At 42.0% G+C, this 23,158-nt stretch overlaps 1 protein-coding gene across 2 annotated transcripts in view; it reads left to right on the forward strand.

Moving 5' to 3' along the window:
* The window catches only part of PLPP3 (phospholipid phosphatase 3), an 83,713-nt gene that overhangs the window by 30,373 nt on the left and 30,182 nt on the right, over nt 1–23,158 (forward strand). For both annotated transcript variants that reach the window (XM_004474519.5, XM_004474520.5), the window contains exon 2: nt 12,536–12,693. In XM_004474519.5, coding sequence (XP_004474576.2) covers nt 12,536–12,693 — 158 coding nt within the window. The remainder of the gene's footprint in view (nt 1–12,535; nt 12,694–23,158) is intronic.

The raw sequence follows: 23,158 nt of genomic DNA on the forward strand, positions 1-23,158 counted from the left end.
GCTCAATGTAAATTCCCACCTCCTCCATCCCACCCTCTATTTTTGTTAATGCCTATTTCTTTTGCAGTTATGAACTGCCAATCATTCATTCAGCTTGTATCTGAAGCTGTGCCGATTTGGGGGTGTTTTCAGTGGCTGTTCCTTATAAATGAGCATCATTGAATTCCAGATGTCTCAGCTCTGCCAGTCTCCCTTCACCAACTTCAAAGAATGTCACTCACTCCTCTCTTATCTTACCCAGCATAGCTGGCAGGTGGTGATGCCCGATTGCCCTTTTGGGATACCATGAAAATGAAGCCCTTCCGTTTGTTTATAAAATACTATGCATTCCTTGAATAAAGGTGAGCATTCCTAAAATTAGAAGGGTCCATAAGACACCTGGTAAAAACATCCCTTTCATTTTACATATGAAGAAATAGAGCCTAAGAGAGCAAAAGTGACCTTCTGCAGTCACAGCAGAATGAAGACTGATGACAATACTAGTTATTATTATCAATTGTTGATTATTATTTGTTTTTGAATGTTGCCTTGGCAACAGAAACTTAAGGAATACTCCTAAACTTATGTTTTCTTCTTATTGATATTAGATATTTCTTCACTGAACCAAAATCTAGTGTTAAAACCATTTTACTTTCTAGGATATTGGCTGACCCAGCTCAGACCACTTGAGTTTCCCATTACTTTGTAGTCAGAATGTTGGCTAATTTGCTAAAACAGACACACAAAGTAGAATCACCCCAACATATCTGTATGGCTTCAATTTATTTCTTTTATAGTCATGCTAGTGATGATTAAACTAGAAACGTTTTTCCCAAGGAAGACAATTCTTTTGTGGATTCGTAAGTGCCACTTTACTTCTTTTCCACCATGTATCTTTTCAGCATCTCGGTTTTCCTCAGGGCTAGCAATAGGGTAGGATCTGAGGGTGGGACACAGCAACAGTTTTGTTAACTATTTTGGGATGGGGAACATTCCCAGTCCTGGATTTTTCCCAATAGCCTTAAATATATCATTGGCATTCAAACGTCAGCATGGAATCCTTGTAATACATTTATTGTAATACATTTATTGTCAGTAAACAGGCATTGCTTGCCTGCTGGCTGCTGAAGGGGCATCCTCTGTGCTCCCAGAGCATTTTAAAAATGCCTCTTGTGACAGCTCCTGTCATGTTGCATTTTGGGTCACTGTCCCCCGAGTATGCATTCTTTGAAGGCAGGGACCACATCTTATTAATTTCTGTAACCCATAATTCTCTCTGTGAAGAGTTTCCTCCTTCAAAGCAGCTTTTTTTCTCCTTTGCTTACTTGCCCCTCAATGCCATTCGGAAAACTCAGTGGAGCATGGACCAAGCCTTGAATGTCTGGGAAAGCAGTTTGACTCATACATTAATCAGGTGTGTAAGGCCATTCACTCCCTAGATACTTCCAAAGTGAAAATGTAGCCTGTAAGGACAGCACATAGAGAGGAAATCAACTACAAATTAAAAAGTGATTAGTGAGCCTTTAGGCAGAAGGTCAGAGGAATTATTTTGGACTTCAAACTTTTCAGCTTTCAGAGCTTGTATTCAGTTACAAAATTACATCCCTGAATTATTTGTGCAGGTGGCAGCTGTCAGATTTGAAGAAGGCTTCTGTGTTTTACAAAAGGAACATTGACAGGACTGGGAATGGGGAATGTGCTCCTGGGGTGTGGGTTGTCTTATCAGCAGCACACTGGAATTGCTCCAGTTTTGCTGAACTTGAAACATCATTCCTTGTCTGAGTTGACCCAGCCCTGTCCAGGTTAGCCAGCCACCTTACTGAGGAAACCAGTCAAGCTGGTTGGCATCATGTAAACATGAAAGCTGCATAGCAGATTTTCAGGACTGGGAGGGAAGAGAGCTAACCTTTATTAAATACCTATCATATGGTATTTTATCTTCAGGGTTCTTCAAGGTGGGTATTAGCATCCTCTTTTCACAATTGAGTTCTCCTAGGCTCAGAGAAGTTAAGCAACTTGCTAAAGATTGAATAGATTCTAAGTGGCAAAACTGGTTTTCAAATCCAGATCTGAGTTGCTTTCTTGAGATCTGTGCTCCACCTATTATTAAATGGAGCTTTTTTCCCTGTATGCAGAGATTCCCCAGCAGATCATAGCAGATGAGTTAGGGATATGCTAAAATTGATTCCTTAACCCATGTGTCAGCTGGGCAGGTAGCATGGCAGCTGAATATTTGAGCAACAGCCTCCTCAGTTTACCTTTGGGTGCCATATGAGTAGTGTTTGTCTTGCCAGGAAAATAGGTTGGGAAGCTGTGAAGAATAAGGTTCTTAGATGCCATCCAACCCAGCCACCCATCTGATGCTTGATGCTGGTTAGGTTCCCTAATAAATATTTCCTGATGGAACTGTCTGCTCATCATCAGGATATATGGTATTGTGTTGCTTGGAGGAGTGTATTAGAAAAGCAGGATTTGAGATACAGGAGAGATTAAAAGTTGGAAGGGAACAAAAAGGAGCCACAGGTCATAGAGTGTACTTGATTTGGGTTTGGAGCATGTACATTTGCTTGTTCTTCGAAGTCAAGTCCCATGGTGCCCATATTGAAATTTTAATGACACTATTGAAATCTTTCAAGATTCCTAGGGTTTACAAGGCATGTTCACGTTTAATTCTTATAACAACTCTGGGAGGTGGTAGGTAGAGCAGGGATTACTATTCCCAGTTTGTAGTTGAGGAAACTGAAGCTTAGAGGGGTGACTTGCCCAACATTACATAGCTAATTTGGAATGGAGCCAGATTTTCTGGATTTTAGTTTGATTTCTATGCATGTATTCAGTACGTATTTGTTGAGTACCCAGTAATTGCCAGGGATTATGTTTTTTTCTGGGAACACAGAGATGAATAAGATTTAAACCCTTCTTTGCAGAGACTTTCTGCTAGTGCAGGAGACATACAGGAAACAAATAATCACAGTGCTAGAGGCATTTACAAATGTCTCAGTCTTCCCATTTATTAACTGGAGTAAATATCTCTTAGCTCAAATTTTATTCAGCATATAACTGATGTGTTAACTCCATTTAGAGGATATGTAATTCCAATAACTATCTGAAGGGCTTTAATCTTAAGTCTCTTTCGCACCTAGTGTTTTTACTCTTCAGAATTGTCTATCAGGAGGATTTTATTTTTGTTTGAAATAATGTTACCTTAAAAAATAGAACTCTCTGACTACACCATGTAGTATTACACAGAGATGTATAAGTTGGATCAAATCATGTCTTTTGAATCATAACAAAATTATGAATGACTCACACATTGTTTAACTGTCCATTAAGGCAGATGTGCATTCTGGACCCATTGCCAGCTTCATGGATTAAACTTGCAAAGGGCTTTGTATTTCAGCAAACCTTGACTTTAAAATCTTGATCCTTTTTCTAGCTGTGTGGCCTCTGTGAGCCTCAATTTTCTCATATTGAAAATGCAATTACTGCCAACTGCCTTTCAATGGTGACTTGTTGCAATCCTTGGATTTATAATTAATCATAGGCATAGCCTTTGGTTGATGGCATATGTGTACATAAACATGCACAGAGACACACACACATACCCATACCCAGGTACATGTGTTTAATGTGGCTCTTACCTACTTAGAGGACATTGTGGAATCAAGAGTTTTATTTTTATGGGTTCATCCAAGGACTACCCAATTTATCTAGAGCAAGAACTAAAAAGTCACATATCTACAGGGATCAGCCACTTAACATAGTGGACCAGGTTTAAGAAAACACTCCATGCAAAGTACAAGCTCAATGAGAGTAAGTGACACAGCATTAGTGTCAGGGAGGACATAGGGAATGGAGGCACCCTGGAGTGGGTGCTCAGTCTGAAAGAAGTCAGCCACAGTTATCATTGCCTGCATTGCTGCCTGGTGTGGAGCCTATTTTTCAAGAGAAGCTGGAAATCTCGGTTATGTGAAACCTTGCATTATTAAATGCTAGCAACTAATTAAAAAAAAAATTAAACCTTGGGTGGGCCAAACAGAATATCCCTGCAGGCCAGATTTGGCTGTGGGCTGTAAATATGTGATCTTTGACTTAAAACTTGAACCGTGGAGCTGGTTGGGGTACTTGGAGTGTCCTGACACCTCAGATTGCTTACCAGCTTGATTTTGTTCTCACAGGTTCTCCAATAATGCTACAACTCTTTACTTTTGGCACTGCCTCTGGCTCCCATCCTGCTGTTGGACTATCTCAAACTTTGGCCCTCCCAAGTGTCTGATGTTCTGCCAGTCCAAATGTTGTTTATTTTACCGCCACGTGAATGTGGTGTTTTGTGTACACCTGGGCAGCATGGCTTGGATGAGACCACTCATGCTGACGAATGCATATTTAACTGCTGGAAAAATAAAAAGAACATTTTTTTCCCACCTTTTTGGTAGACTCACCTCCACTGCAGCCTCATTTGGTCTTTTGAGCATTTATGGCAGGGTTCTTGCTGTGGTGTTTCTTCCCTGGGTCAAGGTGCCACATCCTACTAACCACTGTCAAAGCCCCGTCTGTTTACGCTTCCCAAGAAATCCCTGGAATTATAGCATTTTATGAGCATGCTTTCCCCTTGTGATGGAATTGCATTTGGGAAGTGGCTGGAGAGCACACAGTTACTTGAGTGAGTTTTTGGCAGAACTCTGATCACATCTTCCCCCTGCTTAAAAACTTTCAATGGCTTTCCATCACATATGGGAGCAAGAGCTAACATTTTCTAAACCAAGCAATTGCTGGATATTTTATAAACTGCAATTGTTCTCATAATCAACTCACATTAGGAACTATTGAACATTCTATTGTAGAACGATGAAAAGGAAGTTCAGAGGTAAAGTGACTTGCCCAAAGTCATACAGTAACCATGGAAGTTGGGGGGAGTGGGATGTGAAGTCCTTTCTTCCTGGCTCTGAAGTTCATGGGTAGACTAGGAAAGGAAAAGAGCAACGAATCCCGCCGGATTGGGTAACATGGCCAAGAGAATCCCTTGTAGATGAAATTTTTTATGTCTTGAAGATGAATGAGAGTTTTTCAGCCAGTTCTTTAAACCAGATATTAAAAACATGACCCCACAGAATAAGAGCTCAGTTACACCCATGATTCTTGCTGTGTCCGAGCTCTGGGCAGCTGTATTGCATATGAATGCATTTGAGTCAGAAGGGAGGCTGAGGTAGAGAGAGTGGCTGGACCTGTATAAATCCATCCCAACAACCCAAGGAGAAACCCTTGATCCTTATCCTTGCTCAAGATCAACATGTACTTCTAGAGCTTGTAGTTGGCTTTCTGGATTGCTAATGTCTGTGTAGATAGAGTTCACGTGTACTTAGCAAGAAGGTTATTAACTGGCTATATCTCTGGAAGAATTTAGAATGAGATCATTCTATTCCATATCCTGGTTGTGTCTCTTTTTAGTAGAGTGGACACAGGCATATTACTTAATCTGTCTGGTCTTCATCTCTTTGACTAAATATTAATAATTTAGGGGATTGTTTTGAGAGTTAAATCAATGGATATATCCAAAGCCCTTGGCATACTGTAGGCAAATGCAAATTTACTGCCATCCTTATTTAAAAGAGAAGAAGGATGTATTGGGCAGTGACTCAGAGTTTTTCCTGGGGTGGAGGGATTGTAAGTCCTGTTGACTCTGGCAGTAGAGTTTACTAGAAGTGAAGTGTCTTATTTGTGAAATATGTAATGGCCACAGAAGAGGTCTGGAGCTTTCTCCGTGAAAGGTGCCAGCTATGAACCACAAGCCATTGGTCAGTTTGTTCTTTAGTTGCTGGTAAAACCCTTTAAAAACCCAACTGAAAAGGCCCAAATAGCCAGAGCTGGGGGTTTAAGTAGGGTGATATTATTTAAAGAATAAAATTTTCTCACTTTCAAATAAAAAAGGCCATCAGAAGTTCTTTTTAACGACTATGATTATACCAAAGACAGGTTTCTCCTTACCATGGAACATAAGCCTTTCCAAGAGCTGTGGAGAACTCAAAGGCAATATCTTATTCATCTTTGTGCCCCTGGCACATAACAGGGTGCCCAATACTTAGTAACTGTAAATACATGTTTGTTGAACTGAACTGAGAGCCCTGGACCAGGACTAGATCTGCCACCAGTTCCTTCATTTCTACCATAGAGTTGCTTTGGGTTTTGACAGTCACCTTTTTGTAAAGAAAGGGCCTGAACTTTACAGTACTGAAGAATGAAATGAGCATTTGTCAAGGAAAACCTCTGGACCTAGAATACGGCATGTTCACACCAGCCAACAGCAAGTGTTTTTCATGGCAGCCTGTTTCAAAGGTGGGGAAAAGCCTTCATAGTAAACTTTAGTTTTGTCTCATCTGGATTGTATCCAGTCTAAAAATCTGGACAAATATCGTAAACCAAAGAACATTTGCACACTTCTAAGACCAGTAGCAGCTAATTACTTTAAATAGAAACTGTGTCACTTACAAGCAACATAAATATTTGTATTTTGAACCTCTAAGTAGTAGTTGGATTGACCATTCTGGCCTTAAGTGATTAAAAAACAACAACAAGAAAAAAACCAATTGGTCATATTTTAACAGGGAATGCATTTATAAAGAAAGGGAGGGTTAGGTCATAGAGTAAGAAAACATGAGCCCAAAAGAAAGATAGACCTAGGTTCAAATCCCAGTGACTACACTTGCTTGCTGGGGGACCTTGAACAAGTTACCAAACTTCTGAGGTCAGTTTTCTTTTGGGTGTAAATGAAGATAGTAACACTTAACTTTTCATAGCTATTGTGGAGATTAAGTAAATTGGTTTCTAACTAGACCCTAAATGCCTTGGAGTCAGAGGCTCAAGTCTTCTATTTCCGTTTCTAACAACTGTTCCATATTGGTGCCAATTGCTAGCTCTGTACTATGGGCAAGCTGCTTAAACTTTCTAAACCTCAGTTTTTCATTTGTGAGGTAGGCATAGGTAAGATGTCTACAGTGCCTGTCACAGAGTTAAAATAACTACCTTATTTGAGTAACCACACTCTTGGGATATTCTGCATCTGGTGTTATTTTGTAGGTAGGTATGTAGGCCTTCTGCAGATGTTCATTTAAAAGTAACCATCACAGATCCTGGGCTTTGCTTATTTTTAGGAAACTATAGATTAGCTTAAATGGTAATTGGAACAAGTCTGCATGAGGCACCTGAAGGCTTTAGCAGAGATTGGAGAAGCCCCTCCCTGGTCCTTGGATTTCTGTAATGCAAAAATGCACAAGTTTCTACTTCACTGGCCACCCTGTCCCCACCCTCACCAAGGGCTTTTTTAAGGAGCCCTTTGAAAGAAGGGGGCTGTGTTTAATTTTGTGCAAATGTGAAGCCGTGGCTGAAGGGAGCAGGGCTTTGGGGCTGGGTCACTTAGGTAACACTTCCCACATAACTTTATCAATGGGTGGGCCACAAAAACTTACCCTGTGTTTTTTTTACACCCCATCCCCCAACCGCCCAACTTGCCCAAGTGTTAGTTTTTCAAAGCCTGAAAAGTTTCAAAGCCCTGAACCCAACACAGGGGCCTTTCTTCATGCTTTGATTTTCTGCCCATTAAGTGTTTGTCAGTGAGTTCGTATTTCGCCTCCTCCACAGCCTACACATCCCGAGAAGTCCCTGGAGGTGTAGGAAGTTAATTGATCCTTGATTCAAAAGAGAAATGCTTGGCTGGGTCTAAAATCACCAGATGAGATTTTTTTCCCCTGTCCTTCACTGCAAAAAGTTCTGCTAAACCTTTCAGTATAGATAAATTCCATATAGTAAATTCTAGGAAGTTGGTTCCAGGGTTCTGATTAAATTAGATGCTTAATACATGTGTGGCACACAGTGAATATTAGCCAGTGCTGTTGCCTCAACTTTTCAAAACAAGGCATTTTTTTTTCCTGGGGGTGGGAGATTTGCTGAACTTCCATCACTTTATGAACTATTACAGCTGCTTCATTCCCTCTTTATTCAGTGACTCCCTTACTTTAGAAAGTACCCAGCTTCTAAAGTCAGATCATTTGAACCCCGTAGAGCTCTACCACTTATTTTCAGACTAACTGGTAAGTCACTCTAATCTTTTTGCACCTTAAGGTGGCTTAATGTATTGGTTTTTGTTACTGTTTTTCCCACTAGCCTTTGGGCCACTTGAAGGTTGGGACTTAACCTCTGTCATCTCAGCTGCCCAGTCAGTGACTGACCTAGAGCCTGGCCCATAAGAGGCAGCAGTTTGGACTTGGTAATAGTTGTTCAGTAACTGTTAGCTATTATTATTATTCTCTGTGTTGTTTTTCCCTTTCTACCCTTTATTATCTACTTGTACATACTTCCATCTCTGTAGCAAAATTTGAAATTGCTTTCTCGTAATAGCCATTAGTTTTGTGACTGCCAGTACGGAATCCCTAAACTGCACTGATTTTCTATGAATGTACTTCGCCCCTGGACCCAGAGACCTACCCAGATGAGGGTCAACACGAATCCCGCATCCTCTGTGGGACACCTTTTTGTCCCTAGTTGAGAGATCTTGTGTGTGCTCACTATGTCCTATACATGTATCAGTCAATACACTATAATTATTTTAGTTTGCTTTTTTTCTTCTTCTTCTTTCTGCTTTTCTTACAATACTTTAGCTTCTTAAAGGCAGGTATTATGATTTACTCACCTCTAAATACCCAGTGTCTTGGCACTGGGAGTTTTGTTGAAATGAAATGATCAGAGCCTGTAGTGATTGGTAATAAAGATTGTGGCATTGTTGGAAATGGAGACCAAAGCAAAAGAACTGTCTTTTGAACACTAGCTCTCCAGCCATTGGAATGTTTACGCTTTCCCCATCAATGGAAGGGAATCTGAGGTTACTCTCTTCTTGGAGCAAAGTCAAGGTTTGATTGGCATCACCCCCAATAATACCACAAGTTTGTAGAGGAGACAGAGAAAACCATTGGATTTTCTAAATGCTAGCTCCATGCCTTTCAAGAAAATAAACAGAATACATTCAGATCCAACTTCTTGTCTATTTGTGGTCATCATCCACATAATCAGAACCGGAAACCTTCCCGAAGCCTTAGGCAAGGAAGGAAAAAAAAGATTTGGATTGTTCCCAGGTTGAAGGAGAGCAAAGGAATTGACAGATTTTCTTTCATAGCCATCTCTGTTGGACATTTTTCCCCTGCTCTCTTTAAGCATTTATTGAGTGTCCACAGTGTGTGTCTGAGGCTCTCTGCTGATACTACCCAGTGCTGTTGCTGTGATTTTCTTCTTACTAAAGCAGAGGTTCTTACCAGGGGTCCATGGAAAGATTTCAGGAGGTCGGTGAGCTTGAATTGAAAAAAATAAATCAGCTTATTATTAGTATCTTTACTTTCTCTGGCCTCTAACTGAAATCTAGCATTTCCTCCATTTACGGTTATAGTAGTACGCATTTCATAATACAGTTGTATTCCCTTCATATCACATTACAGTTGTTGCGTATCTGAAAAAAATCGCTTATGGTCATCCATACTTCAAAATTACGGTAGTTGTTAGACCCGATGCTAGTTGAATGTCATAAACTATCTGCTGCTACATTCTGAGAAGGGGTCTATGGTTTTCACTTGACTGGCAAAGGGGTCAGCGGAACAAAAATGGCAAGAAAACCTGCATAAAAGCAACTTCCTGTACTGATTTTGTTTATATGTGCCTTCCCCTATTGGATTATAAGCTCCCTAAGGGCAGTCTGTCATCTTTGTATTCCTTAGTATCCATAGTTAAGACTCAATAAAAACTTGTTAATGAATGGATGAATGAGTTCATTAATTTGTTATAGCACCACAATTCCAAAGTTAAATTTCATCCTTCCCATTGATCAGATGAGAAAGGGGAGTCTAAGGAATGTGAAATAACTTGTTCAAGGACCCACAACTAGTCCAGTGCAGTCGAGATCATTAACCTAGTTCTGACTCCAAAGTGCTTTTATATGTTTTATTGTCCTTAGAAACATGTTTTATAGGCCTATCATGTGAACACTATTAAAAATAGAAGCTGGGGCCTCAGAGTGTAGCACAAATGTGAGGAACTGGGGCTCTGTTCCCTTCCTAAGTTTATTAGTAACGCCTTGGCGCCCAGGCACCACAGAGGCCGCCGCACTCGGCCTCGAAGCTGAGCGTTTGCATCACGCTGTGTAGAACTTTAAAAGCAGACTATTAATATCATTGCGCTGGCTTCCCAGCTACTTTTCATAGCCAACTTGGCCACATTTCAAAATGTTTAGGCCATGGAATGAAGATGGTTCGGGCCCATGCGATATCTTTTCTCTCCCAGCACCTCCCATCAGCCCCAAAATATCAACTGACTGCTCTTGCCATTTCAAAGCCGGGGCAGTTAAGCCTGACCGACCCCTACCCCACTTCTCTCCATTGCAAAGACAGAGTTTCAAGAGCTAATGGTTATTGCCTTCCAGGGCCCCTCTGTGTTTACTTTGAGAAGGTCAGGCACAATGTGGTGGTGTGTTGCTGTTCTTTCTTTTCAAAGCACCAGTATAAATTTGGTAAAGTAAATTGTTGTTCTAGCAGGAAGCAGTTAGGGGTCACAAAATAAATAGTCATAGAATTCAAATAAATCCAGAGAATAAAACCAAATAAATTCATGTGTGTATGCGCAGTGATACATATATACACTTTTTAGAAAGTGAGCATTTTTATTGTTGCTGGTCTGGACCAAAGTAATTGAAAAATTATGGTGTTCACGGTACATTTTTTTTAGCGGCGGTCTGGGCCTTCAAGCAACATGACATGAGTTTAATTCTGTTTGAAAAACATGAAAGTAGAGTTTTATCTTTTCAACAACCACTTATCTTGGGATTTTTCAAGTAATGAAATTCACATTTGGAGGAAAGCAATTTGCAAAGCTAAATTAAGGATTTAGGTATTTGAGGGGTGGAATAGAGGCCCTAATGAGTTCAGTATACTGAGTCTCTGTTCTTTTCTCTTCAAGATAGGGGATAGCAGTTCTTAAATGATGGTTTAAAAATCATCCCTCAGGGTTGTTGAAGAGAGTCAATGCAAAAATGGATGTAAACCACCTTATACATTTTTAGGGCACAATCAGTCATGGCCATGATTATTAGCAAGATATGTTTTGTGGTCTTCCCTAGCCCTGAGATTCAGGGGTTCATCTGTGGTGGCATTGGGGCATGACCTTGAACCTGAGTGGTAGGGGAGGAAAGGGCATTTCAGTTTAAAACAGCGTGAACCAGGAGCGGGAGGTGTGGGGAGTGGGGTATATGGTAACCTCTTATGTTTTTTAACATAACGTTTTGTGTGATCTATTTATCTTTTTAAAAAAAGACAATATTAAAAAATAATAAATTTTTTAAAAATCAAAAAACAAACAACAACAAAAAACAACATGAATCAAGACAGAGCCTCTCGTATACTGTGTCCTTGCATGGTGTGTAAGTGGGGAAGCAGACCATGAAGCTGAATAGGGAGAGGGTCATGTCCTGGGGAGCTACCAATGCCCTATTTAGGATTTAGGATTTTGAGGATGTGTGTAAGAGGCAGTGGAGGCCAGGAGAGCAGTTTAGGAGGCTATTGCAGTAGTCGAGGCAAGAGAGATTGTGGACCTTTGCTTTTCACTTCATGGTTACCAGCGGCTTTTCCTGGCCGGTGGTAGAGTCCATTTAACTTTTAAGAGACAGCATCTGAATTGGCCACTGCTAACCAGCAGCAGCTGCAAGAGCTCCCTGGTGCTCCTGGTTGCCCTTGGGCTCCGCTCCGTTCTGCAGGCAGCAGGGCGGAGCTCAGCACAATCACTTGCCAGTCACTTGTCAGTGACCCTTTGAACAGTGAATGAAAAGATTGAAAATGGCATTCACTGGGCAGCTACTAGGTACCAGGAACCATACTAGTGGTTTCATATGTGCTAACTTCCTTTACTGTCACCTCATTTTATATATAGGAAAGCTGAGGTCCAAGGAGATGAAGTGAGAACCAGAGGTCACACTGCTAGAATGTGGTAGATCTGGGATTCAAATTCAGTTGATCTTATTTCAAGGCCTTGATTGTTCCATGCAGCATACCCCTAGGATGAGCTTCTGAAAGGAGACTGTACCATAAAAAGATGGTCTGCCCATGAAGAAATGAATGTACTTGCTGTAGTAATGGGATATCATTAGATCAGAGGCTATATTGGTCATTGTAAATTGGACTTTGATTTTTAGGAGGGGGTTCTGGAGCAACGGGAAAGCTTCTGCCCTGGCTCTTCCACTGCCTCCCTCTATGTTTTTGGGCTAAACATTCCACTTCATTAGACCTCAGGCTCCCATCCTTAAAGGAAAATATTGCTACTCCCTTTTCAGGGGTGATGGAAGGAGTCAGTGGGATGTATATAGTGAAAGCTCTATATAGGCTGTAGATTGCTTCCAAGGAGGGAAATGATATTGTTATCAATGTTGTTATCTGGGGTGTCTGTACTGTAGGTAGCTTCTCTTTGGCTTTCTTGCACTGATCTTTTCCCCCTTGTTTCTTTTTGGTATATGTGATGGTTTTATCTGGACCAGCGGGCCTGCCCTTCATCATCATTGAGACAAGCACCATCAAGCCTTACCACCGTGGGTTTTACTGCAATGATGAGAGCATCAAGTACCCGCTGAAAATTGGTGAGACGATAAATGATGCTGTGCTCTCCGCCGTGGGCATCGTCATTGCCATCCTTGCGGTAAGTGCCCAGATCCTCATGGTCAATCTCATGGTCAGTCCTGTCTGACTTTCCCTTGTATCATAACATTAGAGAATGTCTCAGAGCTGCAGATACTTTACAGGTCAAGTAGAATTTCATTTAATACCTCTAATTCCATGCAGTTAATACTAAGCCAAGCAATATATTAGGCTTCATTATTGAAGAAGTTTTGTACCACAGAGAGGTTCAACTATGGCACGGGAAGAACACTGGTGTGGGGTGTTATTGATGGGGGTACATGGGTGGGAGCAAGTTCTCCAGGGCACATATATAAGGGACATAAAAATGTTCTCATATATGTTGGGTATTTTCACAGTAGTTACAGTTACAAATGTCAACTGAGGGAGTGCTGAGTTCCTACCCAGGGGAGCTCTGTTACATTCCCCAATGGAACAGCAATAATCTCCCAAGTGCAATGGCAAAGACCAACAAGGAAGGATGGTCCAATAATGAGCCCTTGATACTGATGACTATGCTTATGAGTCTGTGTGCCTAAAATATGCACTAGGCCTAGAACTGCAGGATACCTAAGAGTTACCTCCTGAAAGCCTCCATGTTTCTCAAATGTGGCCATTCTCTAAGCCAAACTCAGCGTGTAACTCCATTACCTTCTCCCCAGAGTTGGACATGACTCCCAGGGATGAGCCTCCATGGTGCCGAGGGATTACTACCAATCACTAGCTGGTGATGCTACTAGAAAGAGACCTTGAATAAAAGGGTCAACTCAGACCAGCAGAATATCTCAGCCTACATGTAGGCTCATGTGTTAAAAACTGCTTTTTGACCTTGAATAAAAGGGGGAAATGGCAAAGACAAATGCGTTTATATGACTAAGAGTCTTAAAAAAGAGTCGGGAGGTCATCAGCGGGTTCGTGCTTATGAATGCCTCAGCAGGACTCCAGAAAAAGCCAAAGTAGATACAACCCTGGTTGTATCTACTGGTTCTCCTGAAGGTTATGGAGACCCACAGGGTATATGGTCATGGCAGATGGATTTGGAGTTCTGTACCATATCAGAGGACCCTACTTTGGAATTTGTGTCCTGAGTGTGATGGAGCTGGACTCAGATGTGACCTTTCTACACGTGCCTCTTCTTTTACTTTTACTGAACCTGTGGCTGGCGCTAGGGATGGTGTATGCTCAGGGTACTTGAATCTCTGGACTGCCCATGTGCTAGCTGGGCGCTGACCCTCAGCAGAGTTGCAATTCCTACTCTCTGGTTCGTTGGACTTACCCAGGTCAACTAACAGGGAGGTGAAGATGGTCAGCCACCACACCAGGGAATCAAGAGTGCTTAGAGGGAAGTGGACTTGGCCCAGTGGTTAGGGCATCCATCTACCACATGGGAGGTCCATGGTTCAAACCCCAGGCCTCCTTGATGTGTGTGGAGCTGGCCCATGCGCAGTGCTGATGCATGCAAGGAGTGCCATGCTGGGGTGTCCCCCGTGTAGGGGAGCCCCATGCGCAAGGAGTGTACCCCATAATGAGAGCCGCCCAGCGCGAAACAAAGTACAGCCTGCCCAAGAATGGCGCCACGCACACGGAGTGCTGACACAATAAGATGGCACAACAAAAAGAAACACAGATTCCCGTGCCACTAACAACAACAGAAGCAGACAAAGAACACGCAGCCAATTGGCACAGAGAGCAGACAACTGGGGGGAGGGGGGAATAAATAAATAAATAAATAAATCTTTTAAAAAAGAAAAAAGAGTGCTTACAACTGCAAGCAGAAGAATTGCATCCATCATCCATGTGGAATCTAACTCCCCTCTTGATCTAGAGGTGGAGTGGACTTCACCATCCCAGGGTCCACAGAATGGAGGAATAAAATATGGATTAGAGTGGGAAAAAAAATACTAAGACAAGATTTATTGTGAAATTTATGCATGCTACACAGCCTTCTAAAATATTTTACATGTGTTATTCTCACAATAATTCAATGAAGTATAGATGCTGTTAATCATCTTTCTTCTACAAATTAAGAAACTGAAATTCACAGAGTAAAAATAACTTGCCCACTTAGTTAATAAATGGTAGAGTTGGCATTTGAACCTGCTTGTCTCTTATCCCAGAATCTAAGCCCTAAGCCACTGTGCTAAAAACTGAGCACCAGAGAGGGGACTTTTCTTACCACTTAGCACAAGCATTTGTAGTATTCTCTCCACCTCACTGTGCTGCTGTAACAGAGATAATGCTACAAATGTTTTCTGCCATATGTTGTGTATTCTCAGCCTAATGGCTGTACAAGGGAAAAGTAAATAGGACTTGGAATCCAGAGACCTGGGTTCTAGACCTGGCCCTGCCACTTCTGAGCTGTATGTCTTTGAAAACGAGGATGGCTATCTTTCTTCATAGCACTGCAGTTGCAAAGATCATGAATAGTGATATAATTTGCAGACTCTTAATTGCTGGGCAGGTTATTCATCTGCAGGTGCAAAGTCAGACTTGCATCTGCATCTTCCTTTAAAGGGTGAAGTTCTCATTGAGCATATTGGAAAATTGTGCCACAGACTTTGACAGAATCTAGAATTGTTTTTGAACAATGGTAGGCTCATGGGAAATTACCAACCTGTTATAGATGTGTCCATTTGGGACAGCTTGTAATCCAGCTTTGTAATTTATGATTCATACATTTTTCATAGCTGTCCATTCTCCTCCTCCAGTAATTTCTATTTGATCTTTGCCCTTGATCCCCAGCCATGTGAGTGAAAGGGATAACATGAAGTCAGGATCATAAATTCTCTCTCATCGATCCTTGTCACCTTACACATAGGATACCTGTCTTTCGCCTGTATTAGCAAGCCAAGATGGAAATAAGTTAATATTAACAATAAATGTGAAATAAGTGCTATTATTCCCATTATACAGATGGGTTAAATATCGTGCCCAGCACCTTCAGCTAATAACTTAATGAAGTTGGAGTTCAAGCCCATGCCTGGCTGATTTCAAATCCCCCTTTCCATCTTGCAGACTTAATGTCAGCTTGGGGGTTGGCTATCTCATCCAAATGAACTGTTCAAGGGGATGGGCGGTTACTTTATCTTGCCTACTCTGGATCAAATGTAAGCTGATTATGTTACATGGGCCACATTTCATGGCTTTTCTTTTGACTTCCCCACTCTGGAGGTTAATTGTAAACATTGAGACCCCTCTTTGTTTTTTTTCTAATAACATTTTAAACCAGTCACACAAACAATAGTTTGAAATTGGGAAGAGGAACAATTGTAATGGAAGGTAAATAATTGCATATTATCTTGTGCTAAGGTTTGAACAGGTGGTTTTGTTTGTTTCTCAGGTACTGGGAATCAGGGATTGAACCTTGGACCTTTATGTGGGAAGCCAGTACTCAACCACTAGGCACACTGGCTCCCTTGAGTTGCTTATTTTTTTTTTGCTTGTTGTTTTTGTTTGTTTGTTTGTTTTGTTTTGCTTTTAGGAGGCAGCAGGAACTGAACCCAGGAAGCAGGCTCTCAGCCGTTTGAGTCACATCTGCTCACTTGAACAGGTGTTTTTGACATTTAGAGGATCAGTTACCTGGATGATTTTAGGAAGCCCATTATAACCCAGGAGCATGGTGAGATAAGGATAGCACAGGGGCACGGATATCATGAAGCACTCACTCTAGCTACATGGGATTATTCCTGGTTTGCTGAGCAGGCTGTTTGCAGGAATGGTGTGGTGGAAAAAGTCTTTTCAGAGGCCTTGCTGCCTTCTGGCTATGTGAATTAGGTGAAACATTGATTTTATTTCAACTTCATTTTCCTCATCTGTAAAATAAGAATCATGTTTGGATTCTCTCGTGGGGATTACTGTTAGAATCAAATGTTCTAATGTATGGGAACACATTTTGTAGTAGTGGCTAGATGGAATGCAGTCTTCTAGATAGGGGTGATTCTGGTTTTCTGACTCCAGGATGGGCAAAGCAAAGTGCTTAAGTAGCTTCTTGGAGAGCCATGCTTCTCTTCTGTTCTTCCTTCCCCATGCAAATCTGGTTAGCAGCTTGTAACCTGTTGCTTGCCAAGACCAACCCCTTCCTTGGTGAGATTCCAACATTTCTAAGAAAAAGTTGCTTTTAAGAGCCTAGTTGTGGCATGCCCTCTGCTTCTGTTATGTAGATGTTTTAATTAAAATGCTCCCTGACCTCTCAAGTTTCCTTGATATGATCACACACTGTGGCCTTGCTTACAGGATGAGCTGGAAGGAAAAATGGCTTTGCTTCCCCACCACGTACAAGGTCAGCAAAATAGGTTTGGCTAGTGCTTCCTATAGTTCAGAGAAAGACCAGACAAGAAAATACCGCAATAATTGTTATCCTTCGTTGAGTGCTTCCATGTACCATTGAAGCATTTCACCCTCATAGGAACCCTGAGAGCTAGGTATTCTTATGGCCTTCAGTTTAGCAAGGGTTAAAGTGTTAAGTGCTGGTCCAGCCTTTTTTTTTTTTTAGTACGGGGTGCTCATTAAACGCAGGACCTCATATGTGGGGGAAGCTGGTACTCAACCACTGAACCCATCAGCTCCACCGAGTTGGTTATTTTCATTTGATTTGCTTGTTTAGTTTTGTTTTCTTGAGGAGGCACTGGGAACCAAACCCAGGACCTCCTGCATGGGAAGCAGGCACTCAACTGCTTGAGCCACATCCGCTCCCTCTGGTCCAGTTTGATCTCTGCTCAGTAGCAGTGGAACATGTGGTAGGTTAATTAACCTCTTTGAACCTCAGTAGACTCATCAGTTAAATGGAGAAATGATCTCCTTCCTTTTTGAAGGTTTTGAGGAGTAAATGAAACTAATGGGTGAAAAGTAGCTCTGACAGTGCTCTGACCCTATAACTGGTAACAGAATCAGAAAAGGAACCCCCAGCCTTTGGACTCCTATCTCCCGCCCTTTCTTTAAGTTAATTAATTAGAACTCAGGTCTAATTCGACTTTGGCTCCAGTGCTCTTTGTGAGGGGATTTTTGCCACTTGATCCAGCTGCTATTGCATTTCAGCTGGAGGCCAGCATGTGATGTGGGCTCCTAATGAGGTCTGCTAGCCTGCTTACCTGCCATTAAGTACCAAGAGTACACATGGGAAAAAGTAAAGGCAAAAACAGAGGCAAAGCGATTAAGTTCATCTTATAGACGGTATAATCAATTCTGGAAAAACCATACAACTTTCATTAAAAAAACCCGACCACCCCCCCCCCCCCCCATTTCTCACTTACCCATGATGACTGGCCTTATGAGCTTGACTAGCTCCATCCAGAATCTGCTTCTGATCAGAAGGCGTGAATGACCGTCAAGGAGGGTGGAGGGCAGCCCCAGAACTGGAAATCTAATCATCCTGCTACTTGCTGCCCAGACCTTCTCCTGCCGAATGTCAGGTTTGTTTAAAAGACAGGAGAGACCTTGACTGATTTGGCTACTTGTATTCCAGTTTGAATAGTCCTCATAACAAAGGAATGGAATGCCAGTGGAGGAGACCAGTGCTGTGGAGAGATGCAAATCCTCAGAAGTTATAGGGAAAGCAGACACCTTTCTATGGCAGGAGATATGGAAAAACCTAGTCATTTTGACCTCTTTTTCAGATGTCTCTCAGATTCTGGAACTATAGCATAATAGGAATTCCTTCCAAATCCACAAAGCATTGGTTCCTATCCCTGCCTTGCAAAGACTTAATGACTCTAGCAGCAGTGAGATTAGGAGCAAACAGTAAAATATTATCTCTTATCTAGCCTCCTCTCATTTTTACTTTGCACTGCAGTGCAAAGAGTATTATGGACAAAGATTTTAATATGGAAAAAATGCTCAGTATTTTAAAATAAACAAGGGCTCAGAGATTCTCTTGGACAGACCCAAAAAGGAGTTTATATAGTTTCTTACTATCTAGGAATTGGCTCATGAGTGAGTCATAGGCGAATCCCCTCTCCTTCTTACCATAACAATCCTTTTCCTTTCACACTCAGTTTGAATACCACCCCTCTATAATAATATCTCTAACTAGAGAAAAAGCTCAAGACTTTGGCATCATCTGACTCAGATTCATCCCCCAGCATCTGAATATATTAATGCTGCTACTTGTCCTTCAATCTTGGGCAAGCCGTGATATCCCTGAGAGCCTCTCTGTCCTTTTCTGTAGTGGCAATAGTTCACCAACACCATAGACTTGCTTGGGGTCAAATCAAGTGACCTTATGTGTATGATCAGTGAGAATCTTTCTTTTCATTCCTGCAGTGTTAAACAGTTTACAAAGCGAACCTTGTGAGCACATTATCTTATGTGCACCTGGTAGTAATCCCAGGAGATTGACTGTTACAGCAAGGCAACTGGGGATCAAAGATATTAAGTGACATTTCCATAACTAATTAGTACTAGGCCAGACTAGGAGTCCTCTGATTCTAAATCCAAGCCTTTTTGAAATAATGACACCACTTCTGCCTTCCAAAAGCCTGTCTCCTTCCACAATTATTTCTCTAGCACCTGTGGTGTGCTGGGTGCTGGGAACACAGTGGTGAACCTCAACCCAATTAGCTGTCTTGTCTCTTGTCTCTTGCCAGAACCGACTCACCTCAAGCAGGCAGATAGCACATTTAATACATATTGCTTTGTAATGCAATTCATGTACAAGTGTTGCCTCCCCAGCTGAATAAGAGGTTTCTAGAAGGTAGAGGCCAGGTCTTTTTCTCCTTGATAGATTCTACAGTGCCTAACCTGGGGCCTTGCACATGGTAGGTACTAAAAAAACACCATGCAGACATCTCCTTCTCCGGGAAGCATTTCTTGGCCACCTTCTCCCTCCCGGTAACCTCCTCCCAAGGGCACTGACCCACATGCAGATTTCTTGCTGGAGAGACAAGAAGAAGAGCTTAATACCTTGAACGCTTGTTTATTTAGGATCACGCTTTGGTTTGCCCACATCTGGACTTCATTACTTCTTCCCCTGTTTCCTTCTCCCTTTATCTGAGAGAGCACTGCCAAGAAAACAAGGTTCCCCAGGATGGCCTTCTCAATAAAGACTAGTCGAGTTTTCAATTTTGAAAAAAGTGAGGTTGTGCTGGCCTAGTGGTGTGTTCGTGGTGTGTTAGACCCATTCCCCCAGTTTACAATACACTACATCTGGGCAATTACCGAGACCACCAAAAGAGAGAGACCACATTAATCTTTCAACTTTGTTGTCCCTGCATCAGATGGCTGCAGAGTTCTTCTGAAACCTTCTCCCTGGGGTGGATTGTGGGTGGGACCATCTATTTGGGATTTAACATACACAGGCCTTGAGATGGTACCATCCATGATTTAGTTTGTTCCCTTTTCCCACCACTCACATTCATTTCATGCCCTGGAAGAATTGAGAACTGCAGAACTTGAGAACTTAGTTACACGCAGCTCTTACGGTTTAATGATCATTTGAAAATTTGATCTAATATGAAGGTCAGGACATTCTCCATTTTAAGTGTTAATGTGTAGGAGGGTGAGAAATATGCCTTTCTCAGTCAGTGTGTGTTGAGGATGGAGTGGAGAATTGAATAACTTTTACAAGCTATCTTCTGTGCTGGAAAATATGCATTATTTTCAAGTCTCTTCTACAACTTCATGAGGTAGATACTCCATTGAACCAGGTAACCCTGAAGCTTACAGGGATGCAGCAACTGGTCCGAGGTTACTCTTCTTATTAATAGTTAATGGTGGAGCAGTAACTATAACCCCTGTCTCTCTGGCTTCAAACTCTGTGGCTGATTGCATCGACAATGGTAGGGATAATAAAGTGTTTTCAGGAAATGTAGAGCAGACCAGCTTGACTGGAGAAAGAGTAGATGAAGTTAAGGTAGGTAAAGAAGATTGCAGCAAGACTGGGAAGGTTTTTGAATGCTGAGGAATTTTTAATTCAGTGAGTCGTGTAGAGATTGATCATATGTTGAGCGAGCTTGACCAATTCTCTAAGCAAGGTAAGGATGAGGCCTGAACCACAGTGCTGGCAATGCAAGAGGAATAGAGAGAAATGGATGAGTGTGAGAGACCTGGCCATAGAAGAATGAACAGATTTTGAGTACAATGGGAGGAATCTTAAGATGCCATGTCTTTGCAGTTAGAGGTAGGTAGCACCTTGAGCAGAAATAGAGGAAAGAGAAGTGAAGTTTGGGACAGGCATGGGAATGAGTGTTCTTCCTGGTTTGATACCCAGTTATAGAGGTTTAACAGAAAGTTGCAGTATGGCTAAGAATAAGGCAAGGGGCAGGCTGAAGCTAGAGAGTGATGCCCTTGGGAGATGGATCATCTTCACAGAGGTAGGAATTGAAGCAACTTGGCAGAAGGCCAAGGCCACAACCCTCAGAAGAACCACATTTGTTGTATAGAAGCCAGAAGTGGTGTCACTGAAAAAGAGAAAAGTGTTTGAGAAGTAGGAAGAAAAGCATGGTGGCATAATATTAAGCACGCCTAGGAAATTCACCATCAAGAAAGAGCAAGAGACTCACTGTAGGCACTGCTGCAGAAGGAACAGCCAGGTGACTCTCGTGGCTGGACAGTACTGTCGCCTTGGAAACGCATTGCTCTGAGTACCTGGCATCTGGAGGATGTAACGACGCTTTGTGATTCAGACTGGCTGCTTAAGGCTTGTGGGCCTTGGGCAGCCACTACTGATTTCAACCAATAAATCACTTCTGTGGTCTCTTTGTTGTCCATGTTCAAGATATTGAAGTTTTGACTTGCCCCTAGAGCTCTGAAATTCCACTGGTGGCCATGCACAGACCTCTGTGCTCATTGCCTTTCCCAGAGTGTGAGGGGCACTGCTCCTGCCAAGAAGCCAACGACAACTAAGTCAAGGAAGAAGAGATTACATTTTCCATCAATTATTTCTGATCACTAAAGATTCTGCATTTTAACACAGTACATGGAGCTTTTAGCTTCAGAGAAAATACAGCCAGCCTCACTTCTGTCTCCATCCTTAGAAGCAGGTCTCATTTTTTTCTTTCCCTTGGGACTGGGAAATAAATTTCCCCCTCATTATTCTCTATCAAATGTTGGTTGAATGAATCTAACCTAATCTGATGCATGAGCCCCCACGATTAAGATGTGAGTGGACTGGGCACCATGTGCCTAGCTGCGCCATGGCTGCACTAGTGCTCTCAGGATTACACAACCCACCTAGGTGCTCTATGGAAACTTCTCTCACTGGATTCACAGATACTGCTGCCTGCTAGGACTTCTCAGGGAAAGCCAGTTTGATGTCATTGGGGACAGCACAGGAACTAGAACACGGAGGTCCAGGCTTCCGTGATGGCCCCTGCCATTCCTGTGCTTTTCATTTGGATGATTCATTGATCTCTGGCCTTCAGCATACCCCATCTATGAAGTGTTGTTAATTTACTAATTCATAGGGATTTGTGTGTAAGAAGCAAATGGCACCGTGGATGTGAAAACCCTTTGTAAGCTGCAAAGTGCTGTACAAATATTGCTAAAGCAAACCAAAGTGTAGGTGAGTTGGTCCTTCACAGTTGGCAGGGAGGAGGATGAGTTCTCAGTCTGTAGAAGAGGGATTGCTGGGACACAATGTGGTAAAACATTACTTTTCCAGGGATAATTTATAAATAGAGTGGAAATTTAAAAAGACAATACAAGCAGCACTGTAGAGCTGTCCTTTCTGCCCTGGGTTGAGACTTCCTTTCTCTTTGTCCTAGATAAAATGGTATCCTAGATAAAATGGAAAAGATATCCTAGATAAAATGGTCAAAACTATCACTATCCATTCGCAGATTTTCTCCTTCTGCCCTGGTAGGGGTGATGCTTCCAAACTCTTCAGTTCAGCATGCTCTCTTCCCAGGAGCCTGCTCTACAAGCATGTTATTTATTTATATTTCCCTTTACAAAACAAAGAGGAAAAAAAATGGACTTTTGTTCTTCTGCTACATGCCAGGCATTTCATGTATCACTTTATTTAATCCCCAGGTCATTCTGCCAGGTGGGTATTATTAATCTTACTTTATAGGTGAGGCCACCTAAGCCCACAGAGGTGAAGCCACTTGCTGAAGATAAGAGATGGGATTCACACTGAGATTTTTCTGTCTCCAAAGCAAGTGTCTCTTTTACCATATACGTTCCAAAAACGACTATCCTAATGTTTCATCACAGAAACAGTTAAATATTTGTGAGTATGCGCACAGTTGAGCTCTTCCCACCATAATAGAAGAAAAGACAGCAAGAGGGTCTGTCTTGAAGTTGGTGACAACCTCGCTTCAAACTGCAGAGATTCGCAGGCAAGGACTGAGCCCTTTCTGTCCCCTTGTAGCTTACTGGCAGTGCTTTCCTATTTTATTAGTTTCCACACTCAGTGCCAAGTGCTTTAAAAGGCAGGTAGGGGAGAGTGCTCTGCTTGCCTGGCAGCCTGCCATCACCCCCAGAATCTGTTGCTTGTGTTTCAGAAAGGGATCAACATTGAAGGCATTTTTCACAGCAGTGAAATTTACATA

The sequence above is a fragment of the Dasypus novemcinctus genome, chromosome 9, assembly GCF_030445035.2.
Source record: "Dasypus novemcinctus isolate mDasNov1 chromosome 9, mDasNov1.1.hap2, whole genome shotgun sequence".
NCBI lineage: Eukaryota > Metazoa > Chordata > Mammalia > Cingulata > Dasypodidae > Dasypus > Dasypus novemcinctus.